This window comes from Neopsephotus bourkii, unplaced genomic scaffold, assembly GCF_033783945.1.
Source record: "Neopsephotus bourkii isolate Nb327-2 ecotype Australia unplaced genomic scaffold, CSIRO-AGI_Nbou_v1 NB_53, whole genome shotgun sequence".
Taxonomy (NCBI): Eukaryota; Metazoa; Chordata; class Aves; order Psittaciformes; family Psittacidae; genus Neopsephotus; species Neopsephotus bourkii.
Window position 1 is genome coordinate 15,164,026 of NW_026900570.1, and position 12,115 is coordinate 15,176,140.

At 39.4% G+C, this 12,115-nt stretch overlaps 1 protein-coding gene across 1 annotated transcript in view; it reads right to left on the minus strand.

Moving 5' to 3' along the window:
• The window catches only part of MALRD1 (MAM and LDL receptor class A domain containing 1), a 260,927-nt gene that overhangs the window by 165,537 nt on the left and 83,275 nt on the right, over nucleotides 1-12,115 (minus strand). The window contains exons 20-21 of the mRNA XM_061352209.1: nucleotides 9,360-9,536; nucleotides 3,896-4,073 (exon numbers count right to left, since the gene is read on the minus strand). Of these exons, the coding sequence (XP_061208193.1) occupies nucleotides 3,896-4,073; nucleotides 9,360-9,536 (355 nt within the window). The remainder of the gene's footprint in view (nucleotides 1-3,895; nucleotides 4,074-9,359; nucleotides 9,537-12,115) is intronic.

Genomic DNA, 12,115 nt, shown 5'->3' on the forward strand with positions numbered 1-12,115 from the left:
CATCGGTGTTATCAACACTGTTCCCAGGCTGACAGTCAAAACACAATGCTGCACCAGCTACCAAGAAGGAGAAAAACTGACTGCTACTGCTAAACCCAGGACAGTCAGAAACTAAAGTATGCGGTTTAATGATTCTATAAATAAAATTAAGTTTTTGTTCATTATTGTTACCCTATTTCTCTAAATGCTCTCAAGTCTTTCTTTTGATGAAATCTACGCTTGTTCAACTCAAGAATTGCACATATAGAAGCATAATGCACATCAGAGCCTGTGATAGATACAGTGTAACATGCTAATAGAACCCTCTTTACCAGGCTGAAGTATCCCCTTTCATTTTCCATTGTTTTTAAAAGTACTATAAGCAGCTTCTTAAGAGACAGCTGTGAAGTCTATGAGCCTCACTGCTATGTTTCACTTCACTGTGAATAAAGTTCTCAAACAAGATCAATAGATATACACACACATTTTTCTGAAGTAATACTATTGAGAACAGGCCTACAGAGTATAAAAGCATCACATAAAGCTCATACATTTCCTCCACTTCAATGTATGTGTAACCAACTATAGTATCCTGGGTACCATTTATAACTTTTCATGTCAAAAAGGCTCTTAAAAGCATTGTTGTTAATTTCAGATTCTTCAAGCAGTTCCATCACAGCCTAAGCAGAGTAAGACAAAATCCAACATAAATATACAGAAGTAAAATATGTCGAACTCTTCAGACACTCATCCATGTAAAACGACAGACACAGAACTGGTGTAATGAAAATTTCTTTTGGTGTATTGCAATGGGGCTTGGTTTGCACCTTCAGGAAGGTGTTTTGTCTTAGAAGGTTGTTTTGGTTTTTTTTATCCTTTTGGTTGGAATAATAGAGACAGTTTTTATTAATGTATGCCAGTCCTTTAAAAATTATTCCATATATTATAAGCACATATAAGCTGGTTTGGGGATTATCTCTATGAAGTAGAGATTCTGATTATATGATGAAAAATTAGAGATTTGTTTTTAAAGAAATTCATGGTGGGGGGGAAAGGATGTGGTAGTGTCGTGGTTTAAGCCCAGCCAGCAGCTCAGAAACCATGCAGCCATTTGCTCGCTCCCTTCCCTTCTTCCCCTGCTCCCGGAGGGATGGGGAGGAGAATCAAAAGAACGTAACTCCCATGGGTTGAGATAAGAACAGTCCAGTAACTAAGGTATAACACAAACCACTGCTGCTACCACCAATAATGATAATGATAAGGAAAATAACAAGGGAAGAGAATACAACCACTCACCACCCGCTGACCAATACCCACCTTGACCTGAGCAGTGATCTAGCCCTTCCAGGTAACTGCCCCCAGTTTATATACTGGGCATGACGTGCTGTGGTATGGAATACCTTTGGCTAGTTTGGGCCAGGTGTCCTGTCCCTGCTTCCTCCCAGCTTCCCCTCCTCCCTGGCAGAGCATGAGACTCACAAAGCCCTTGGTCAGAGTAAACATTACTGAGCAGTAACTAAAAACATCAGTGTTATCAGCACTGTTCCCAGGCTGAAAGTCACAAACACAGTTCTGCACCAGTTACTAAAGGCGAAAAATAACTGCTACTGCTGAACCCAGAACAGGTAGTTCTATTGCTTTGTTAATTAATATATCAGTTGCTAAAGTTTCCATACATAATCATGCATGTTTTATTTTAAAAAGCAAACTCACAGGATTACAGTGTCTCTAATTTAACTCCATGGATATTTGTGGAAAATGGATGAGAAACAAAACCAAAATGTTGCAGGGGTTTAATTCCACAAAACTGCTGCTCTGCATTTCCTGCTGAAATTTGGAAGCACTGTGCTCCCGTTCTCTTCTGTAATAAACAAAGTGAATGGAAAAAACAGTACTACTGAATCACATCTCATGTGAAACATTACAACAGCAATATATTTCAGTTTTGCCTGAAAACTGCAATCTCTATGGATTGTTTACTTTCTGTTTTTGTCAGTCCTTTTCATTGTACTGTTAGTTTCACTAAACTCTGAAAATATGTTGAAAAAAGTAATAAAACTTCAGGTATCACTGTGCAGTGGAAAGGCTGTGAGAGGATTTAATAAGTACACATACAGTGCTGGTGTTCGCTAAACAATTAACAGTGAAGGAAAGACTTGACAGCCAATTTATCATAAATAGTTGATCTTTTTAATGTAATGCACTTCCTTTATATAAAAAATGTGGACACCCTGAAAGAATTAGGTAACACTTTAGTTCTTTTTTACTATTATTGAATGAGGATTTTTTGGTGGTGTTTGGTTTATTGTTGCGGTTTTTTTTAAATATACAGTGATTTCAATGAAGGACAAAGTGAAACCAATATATTGAGCTGGTGGAAATACATGCTGAGTAAATGCAATATAATCTCATTTTAAACTAGTAGCAACATAGCAAAGACTGTTGGAGATGTTTTAATTTAAAGTCTATTTTTGCACTCTGTGGACTAATGCCACAGAAAGTGAACATGTCTGTAGCTAGAACTAGGTAAGTATTTTTTCTGTTCAGAAGTTTCCTTATCAGGTGAATTGAAGTTGTATGAGACAATGTTTTTTGTGCTAGTCACATTTGCTAGTCACCTGTAGGGATTTTGTTTCAATAAATCTTAACTGTTATTTTTAACTGGAATATAAATTGCATTAATGCTTTTTTTTATAAACCTCATTTCTCTCTTGAAGAAAAATAAAAAAATAAAAAAAAAGACAAACACCACCTGGTGTTTGGACAAAAAACCAGGACAAAAACCTGGTAAAGCTAAATATCCACAGAAAAAAGCTCCTTGAGGCAAATCAAAGGAAACGTCTTTGGGTGAAATTAATAATTATCATAAACAATCTACCTGGAATCAAAATTAATTTAGAAATCTTTGCTGAGAGAACAAATATTTTTCATATTACTAGGAAGTGAGATAATTTATCAGAAAAACGGCAAAACATCAACTGAACTGAATTTAACACTAACTACTGTCATTTTGAACTGCATTAGCTGATTGTTAAATGATAGCAGAATTAACAAGACCCACTGCTGGGATAATTTGTACTGCCCACCCTTGGGCAAAACTGTAGGATAACAATATCTAGTGGAGTGGATAATTGCATATACACTGCCTGGATGAATAAAGAACATCTGAGAATATATTCACCCAAAACTGATTAAAATGATGACCACCATCAACTCAATTAAATAGTAGCCAGTGAATTACAAAGACAGCTTTTAAACAAAGAAGAAATCAGCTTGAAAAGAAGTATGAAAGTAGGATAAAATGTTGTAATAGTACGGAGAGATTATGGAGTTAAAGCAGCAGCAGCCAAACCATGGTTTTGACATGGCAGAGGTAATCTTGCTGGTGCCACAACCAGTTCATAGACGAGCAGAGCACTGTCCCCACTGGATGCTTCAAATAGCCTGCATCCAGCTGGCGGGCTGACAGTTTGGGATGCTACAAGGAGGGTTGATTTCTCATGCCATATGTATTAACAGATTGTAGGCTGCAGCATAAAGCTGGAGAATCCATATCTCCAAACTTGTTTTCCCATAAGGGAGAACATGATTATACCCAACAAGTCCTCTGGAGAGGGAGTGCACATGTGTTTCAGTAGACAGGGAGGTACTAAAGCTTTTGGGAATCACTTCTAGAAAGGTGTTCAGAAATTTGTACCTGTTTATGAATTTTTTCTGTTTTGATTAATCTTTTGTATTTATACCATTGATCCTGTATATCCAGTTCACTTATTGTCAGTTAATTATATATGTCATTAAGAAATCAGTAAACTGCTTCAATACCGTGAACTGAGCAGTTTTCCCTCCTGGCAAATGCATATATGGCCAAACTCACACTTCCCAAGAACGATTCAGGTACCTGTAAAATTGTACTTACGTAGTATGATCAATTAAGGGGCAGTGTTTTTCTTGTCCAGGATAAAGATCTGTCCCTCTTCCAAGTTCCCACTTGAATATGTTTGTGGTATGGATGGAATTGCTTCCTGGTGTCTGTTCTAGAGTTGGTTGGTACCACCCACACTGGTTTTTATCTTCAAAGTTGCAGACTTCCATAACTTTAGATATGAACAGAGAATACTTCATGTTTATAAGAAAAATGAAATCATTCATGTTTTTTAAAAAAAGGCAATAAAAAGGATTAAATCTATAGTATTCATGAATACTTAAACAGTAGTAAAACACATGGTTTTTCTTCCATAGATAAAATCTTAAATATATTTTCTATGTTCTTTTCTATCAGAATTCTAATTTTGGGAATATAATGATTCTTTTGCACCTCACTGTCTAGCTTCATATGTTTTCTAACCAGCTTTCAGGCCACTCTTATAATCTGTCTTGTGATATACACTGAAATGCATGTAAAATTCATCAGCTATGAATCCGCCAGCTGCTGCATGGTTCTTACTTCAGTACTGTGAACTGATGATACTAGCAACTTATTGCACACTGTGTAGAAAGTCCAATAACCAAAACTCTAAGAGAACACAAATCAATGATTCAAGCAGTTCCCACAGGACTCAAAACTGACATAATAATGCAGCTATTTGGTACTGATGGCAAATAATGAATTTTTGTCATACTGAATAAATATGCAGCTGCCTGTGTCTCAGTTTTTGATGTCTCAGCAACTGGACAAGAAAACTGAGTCCACTACTGTTCCTCCCTCACAACGTATCATAGAATCATAGAATAGTTAGAGTTGGAAAGGACCTTAAGATCATCAAGTTCCAACCCCCCTGCCATGGGCAAGGACACCTCGCTCTAAACCATATCACCCAAGGCCTCGTCCAACCTGGTCTTGAACACTGCCAGGGATGGAGCATTCACAACCTCCCTGGGCAACCTATTCCAGTGCCTCACCACCCCCACAGTAAAGAATTTCTTCCTTATATCCAATCTAAAACTCCCGTGTTTAAGTTTTAACCCATTACCCCTTCTCCTATCACTACAGTCCCTAACGAAGAGTCCCTCCCCAGCATCCCTATAGGCCCCCTTCAGATACTGGTTGCTATGAGGTCTCCACACAGCCTTCTCTTCTCCAGGCTGAACAGCCCCAGCTTTCTCAGCCTGTCTTCATATGGTAGGTGCTCCAGTCCCCTCATCATCCTCGTGGCCATCCTCTGGACTTGTTCCAACAGATCCATGTCCTTTTGATGTTGAAGACACCAGAACTGCACACAGTACTCCAAGTGAGGTCTCACGAGAGCAGAGTAGAGGGGCAGGATCACCTCCTTCGACCTGCTGGTCACGCTCCTTTTGATGCAGCCCAGGATACAGTTGGCTTTCTGGGCTGCAAGCCCACACTGCCAGCTCATGTTCATTTTCTCATTGACCAGCACCCCCAAGTCCTTCTCCGCAGGGCTGCTCTGAATCTCTTCTCTGCCCAGCCTGTAGCTGTGCCTGGGATTGCCCTGACCCAGGTGTAGGACCTTGCACTTGGCATGGTTAAACTTCATGAGGTTGGCATCAGCCCACTTCACAAGCGTGTCAAGGTCCCTCTGGATGGCATTCCTTCCCTCCAGCGTATCAACCAAACCACACAGCTTGGTGTCATTGGCAAACTTGCTGAGGGCGCACTCAATCCCACTGTCCATGTCAGCGATGAAGATGTTGAACAAGACCGGTCCCAACACTGACCCCTGAAGGACACCACTTGTTTCTGGTCTCCAGACAGACATTGAGCCATTGACCACAGCTGTTTGTGTGCGGCCATCCAGCCAGTTCTTTATCCATCAAGCGATCCATTCATCAAATTGATGTCTCTCCAATTTAAAGACAAGGATGTCATGTGGGACAGTGTCAAACACTTTACACAAGTCCAGGTAGATGACATCAACTGCTCTACCGCTGTCCATCAGTTCTGTAGTCCCATCATAAAAGGCCACCAAATTGGTCAGGCAGGATTTCCCCTTAGTGAAGCCATGCTGGCTGTCACCAAGCACCTTGTTGATTTTCATGTGCCTTAACATGCCTTCCAGGAGAATCTGCTCCAAGATTTTGCCAGGCAGAGAGGTAAGACTGACTGGTCTGTAATTGCCTGCGTCATCCATTTTCCCCTTCTTGAAAATGGGGGTTATATTTCCCTTTTTCCAGTCTTTGGGAACTTCACCTGACTGACAAGATTTTTCAAATATGATGGCCAGTGGCTTAGCAACTTCATTCGCCAGCTCCTCCAGGATGCACGGATGGATTTCATCAGGACCTTGGACTTGCGCACATTCAGATTTTTAAGATGGTCTCAAACCAGTTCCTCTCCTACAGTGGGCCCAAGGTCTTCATTCTCACAGTCCCTGCATCTGCCTTCCAAGACTTGGGTGGTGTGGTCAGAGCCTTTGCCAGTGAAGACCGAGGCAAAGAAGTCATTCAGAACCTCAGCCTTCTCCAAGTCCTGTGTAGCTAGTTCACCTGAGAGCTTCCTGAGGGGGCCTACGCTCTCCCTAGTCTGTTTTTTATTTGCTATGTACCTATAGAATCCCTTCCTGTTATCCTTAATATCCCTAGCCAAGTTTAATTCTAACTGGGCCTTAGCTTTTCTAACCTGGTCCCTAGCTTCCCAGACAACATCCCTGTACGCTTCCCAGGCTGCCTCTTCTTGCTTCCATTTTCTATAAAACTCTTTTTTCATTTGAATTTTCCTCAGCAGCTCCTTATCCTTCCAATGAGGTCTCCTGACCCTCCTGCTGCACTTCCTTCTAGTTGGGATGCAACATTCTTGAGCTTGTAGCAGGTGATCCTTGAAGACCAACCAAGAGTCTTGAGCCCCCCTGCCCTCTAGGGTTATATCCCATGCAACCTTACTAAGCAGGCTCCTGAAGAGGCCAGAGTCTGCTCTCTTGAAGTCTAGGGCAGTGAGCTTGCTATACGCTCTTCTCACTGTCCTGAGGATCTGAAATTCAACCATCTCGTGATCGCTGCATCCAAGGCTGCCCTGCAGTGCCACATTCCCAACGAGCCCTTCCCTGTGTGTGAGCATGAGGTCAAGCACGGCACCTCTCCTTGTTGGTTCCTCTATTACTTGCAGAAGGAAATTGTCTTCCACACAATTGAGGAACCTCCTGGATTGCTTGTGCCGGGCCATACCGTCATTCCAACAGATGTCAGGGTGGTTGAAGTCACCCATGAGAACGAGGGCCTGTGAGCATGAGGCTTTTCCTATCTGCCTATAGAATGCTTCATCTGCAGATTCCCCTTGATCAGGCGGTCTATAACATACCCCCACAGTAATGTCTCCCATCGCTGTTTTCCCTTTAACCCTGACCCACAAACTCTGTTGATTGCTCACCTGTCCCCAGACAGAGCTTGATACTCTCCAGCCTATCCCTAACATAAAGGGCAACTCGCCCTCCGCGCCTGCCAGGCCTGTCTTTTCTAAAGAGCCTGTAACCTTCCATTCCCACACTCCAGTCATAGGAGCCATCCCACCATGTTTCTGCGATGGCTATTATATCATACCCCTGTAGACGTGCACACATCTCTAATTCCTCTTGTTTGTTACCCATTCTACGGGCATTTGTATAGAGACATTTGAGCCGAGCCCCTTGTAAGAGTATTGGGGGGAAAGAAAAACATTAAAAACATTTATTTTCCATTTCTGCTATGAATATTTATCTTCTTATACATCTTCCTGAATGTTTTTCAGAAACTTTATCTAGGTAATCCAAGGTGAGTTTTGTCACTCTCCAGAACTTTGAAACAGACTTCTATACTCAAATCTAAGCAACTACTGTGAGGATTCTGCAGGGAGAGTTCATTCTTACCCACAAAGTTCAAATACTGGTGTATCTGAGGTAACCTCTACATCAAGAGAACGTATTGCTTTAAGGAGCATATGCTTGATTTCAGCATCCTTGGAGGCTAAAAATGGTAGACTAAGTTTTGATTTATAACTTGTATATCTCCAGTAATGAAGAGAACCACAACCAGTGTGATATCATGAGTTATCCATGTAAAGATTTGTGAAGTTTCCCGAGAATGATGAGTGTTTATTCCCCTTTTTTTTTAACATGTTTTATAAACATTATGCCTCAAATGCCTCTGAGAACGTATTTCTGTCAGGACATACTTAACTCTAATTCCAGGACTGTCATTCAAGTGATTAATTGCCATCATTGCTGTGGTAATGGGAAGACTTCAGACAGACCAAATATGCAAAGATGTATTCTCCAACATCATTTATTTGTCTCAGAAGGGAAGGATGTTTTGTAAATTAAGGTAAATTTTGTGGGAAGAGAGGAGGTAGAAACACATGGATATTCTATCCAAAGGGCTCTGCATTTATTTTTCAAGGCAGAATTTGAATGGGTTTTGTGGTTTTTTTTCACACTACAGGAAATTATCCAGTGATACTTATCTATCAGATTTGTTTCTTCCAGTTATTCACAAATAAGAAATAGAGTCTAATGTTACTTTTCCTCATTGAGCCCTCAGCCCTGTGAGAGATGACTGATTTTCCTACACAATGTGTAATGAATGCAGAGTTTTGATTTTCAGGTAGAATAGTTAAGCTTGTTGAAAGCAAAGTCGTCACTGTCTAGATGTCTGCCCCCCTCATTAATCAACTTCAGACAGCAGTATTTTCAAGTACTGCACTTTAAGGCAAAACAAAGTCATTGTCTTTCTCCTAAAGTGCTGTAGTGCGAACTGCTGCAACTGAGAAGCAATCAGCAAATGTCAGACCTCTTTGAACAATACATGGTGACCTGTCCATTGTCCCAGTTCCAGTGTTCTGATCTCACTATCAGAGCTTTACAGGCTGGAAATCACTTCTGCGTGGAGTAGGCTGAATTTCACAAACGTTGATGTTGCCGCAAATACTTTGTATTAAAAAAACCCCAACAAGCAAACAAACAAAACTGAAAAAAACCCACCCAAAACCCATATTCATTTAAACTGGTAAGAAGTGGAACCATATCTCCCAGATGTGCAACCCCAACATGAGATTGTAAAGTTATTCTCTCCTTCTGTCTGGGCTAGTGAACACTGGAAAAATTGACTGTGTCATAGACCATTTAAGTAGAGAACCTATGCCTACTTAGAAAAATTGTCATGTATAGCTACCAAGTATTGGAGAATTGACAATTATTCCCTCGCCCCATTTTAGTAGTAAGTTGAACTGGAATGTCAAGTCTGAAACAGCCCATTAGAAGGCAGAAAGTGCATAACATCACAGATTCTCATATTAAGAAAAATTTGTTATTGTTTTTTTTCTAAGTGAAATCACATTAAAAATAGCCATTAGGTGCTAATACCAAATTGCAAAGGTAAATACAGAGCAGTTAAAACAATGTGTTTAACAGCTGCAAACTAATGAGGTAGCAAAGTACAAGATCTAGTACACTCACCACAAGCTGATTCATCAGACTTATCAGAACAGTCGGGTCTAAAATCACACTTCTGGATCATCTGGATGCAGTGGCCCGAGACTCTACAGACAAAATCCTTCTCTGTGCAGTTGTTCATAGGGAGTGTGGCAGGAACTGAAGTTCCTGGGGTAGCTGTAGAGACTGTTGGCAAGTTTCCTTTGAAAAAATAAAGCAACAAAATCTTGAGAGATGGGACCAAGGCATTTTAGTTTTGTAATGATTTCTCCAGTTGCCACTTCCAGCTATTGTCACAGGTATAACATTACTAGAAACATGCCTGGGCAGCCAAACTGGACGATTTAAATGCTGCCCAGCAGGAAGTTAATTGAACATTTCCTCAGTGGAAAGCACTAGGGCTGTCACGTTAGCCAACCACCATTCATAAAATCCTTGACACTTGCAGGAACTCATTTACACCTCTTAAATGTTTTTCAAATTTGGATTACGTCAGTGAGTCCTTTCAAAAGCTAATGTCACAGAGACTGACAGAAAAATCACAGAAAACTTAATTTCAACTTAATTTCCCTGTGAACCAAGGCTAACAGATTATTTTGATGATAATGGCTTTTTTAAAAAAACATCCATTACTGCAAATGACTATGGAAATTATTATGTAACCTTCTTACCTTCTAATTTCATCATTTAAAAAAAAAGTAATCCTCATTACAAAAAATATTAGAGGTCATCATCTTGTTCCACCACTTTCTTTATGTTTCATTCAACTTATTACCACTTCTTTCAAGTCAATTGTCTTTGCCTTTCCTCCTGTTCTTTAATATGTACCTTTCTTTAGGCTTACTCTCATTTCTTGAAAACCCTTGCTATTATTTACCATAAAAATGCCTTTTTTTGCCATATAATTCCTTTTTCAAATTTAATTGTTAATGGAATTATTAGCTGTTGTGCACAATGCACCTGAGCGGTACTCTCAAGTTAATTAAAAAGAACATGTGAACACTTTTTAATGTAAAATGTGTCTGAAATGACAAGGATTTTTTTTCCCCTAAGGCCTGGAGCACTAAGACTAATAAATACCCATGAGCAGGAGCCATATATGTTTCATAATATAGAAAACACATGCATGATATAAAATGAATTACACTCCAATCAAATAAAAGGTACTTCCATATTATCCTTATTTAACAAAAAGACTTAGAGGAAGAAATCATTTGAAGGAAAAACTGCATGACATAATTACTGTATCTACAACTCATAATAACAGCAAGGGCCTTATTGCTCAGAAAATTTTAAATACAAACGCCACATTCAAGTCTTTGCTTCTAATTCACTGGAATAGGAGAAGAAATTCTGAAGCACCATAACCTTCATGACACCTGAAAAGAAAGGAGAATATGCTCCTTTTTCTCTTTTGAAGTAGTTAATTTTCTACAATTTGGGAAACATTATTTTATGCAGAGTAAGCTTCAATGAATAGCCTTTGGTTAGGGCAGGCATTCAAATGATGCATCAAAGCAGTATGCTTATATTTCAACATCTTTAATATTACTTCTGAGGGACTTTACCACCAAGATTTCAAGCCCATCTCCCCCTGATATTATTTAAAGTAGGACAAGTGGAACAACAGCTCATGCTTAATTCTAGGGTGCAGGGATATGGGGTACCTGCTTTTTTTTCCCCCCAGTTCAACTTGTGTTAAACACAGTGCAACATGCCATAGCTATTGGCTCTTTTACAGACTATTCCCATAATGTCTTGGGTATTTTTTTGGGGGGAGGCTGATATTTCTTTTGTAATTGGGTTTTTTTTTTTTTTTGTGGTGTGGACGAAGTAAAGCAGAGGCAGGACCCTGAAGTGTCTCAAATATTGCTTTCAGTACTAAAACTGTTTTTAAATGTACAGAACACAAAAACTGGTTCTTTGTCCACAGATCTCAATAAGTACTATTTTTTCATCTTTCCACACAAAACGAGGGGTTTTTTTCTTGTTTATGAACTCTGAAACTCTGACCTTCTATACTTTCCAACTCTCTTCTCGCTTATTTTTAATACTTTTTTCATATCTCATTTGAAAACATGTAGGGATTTTCTGATTTGTTCTTTTAATGTTTCCTTCCTGAATAAAAGGCTTTGTTCAATAACTGAATATTTACAAAAAATTTCATATTCAAAATACTATAGTAAATGTTGTAAAATGTATAAACTAGGTAATATGTGAGATAATTATCGGCAGAAGAAATATGCAATATACATTTGGTATTCCTAGTAGACCTAATTATACCTACAATAAGTTTTTGGACTATCAGAATAAAATGTGTCTGCACTAGGGTGCTTTGGAGTTAGTGCTAGGATACTAATATTCAGACACTGTCCTAAACTGTGTGCTGTTCTACAGCCCTATTATGACTGTACATCAACTGTCATGCCATATGACACTGTAATGCCTGCTGCACTGACATTAGTCCTCTTAAAATCCCTCCTGGGATGAAGTGACACTAGTATCTTGAACATAAATTTGGGGATATAATATTTTATAATTCTGTAGAATTGTAGGTAGCAATGACTTCTGAGGACAGGCTGCTCTATCATCTGGACTGTTTGTGTGCTGTAACATGAGACAAATCGGCACAGTTAAAACGTTAAGAATTGTTTTGGGGAGGTGAAAGGCTGTATCAAACTGGGATTGCTGAATGAAAGGTCAGTTTGTTTACATGCAGTTAAGTTTCCTTTTCCTTCTAGGAATCAAGCTCTCAAAGTGTTTGGAAGGTGCACCCTTCT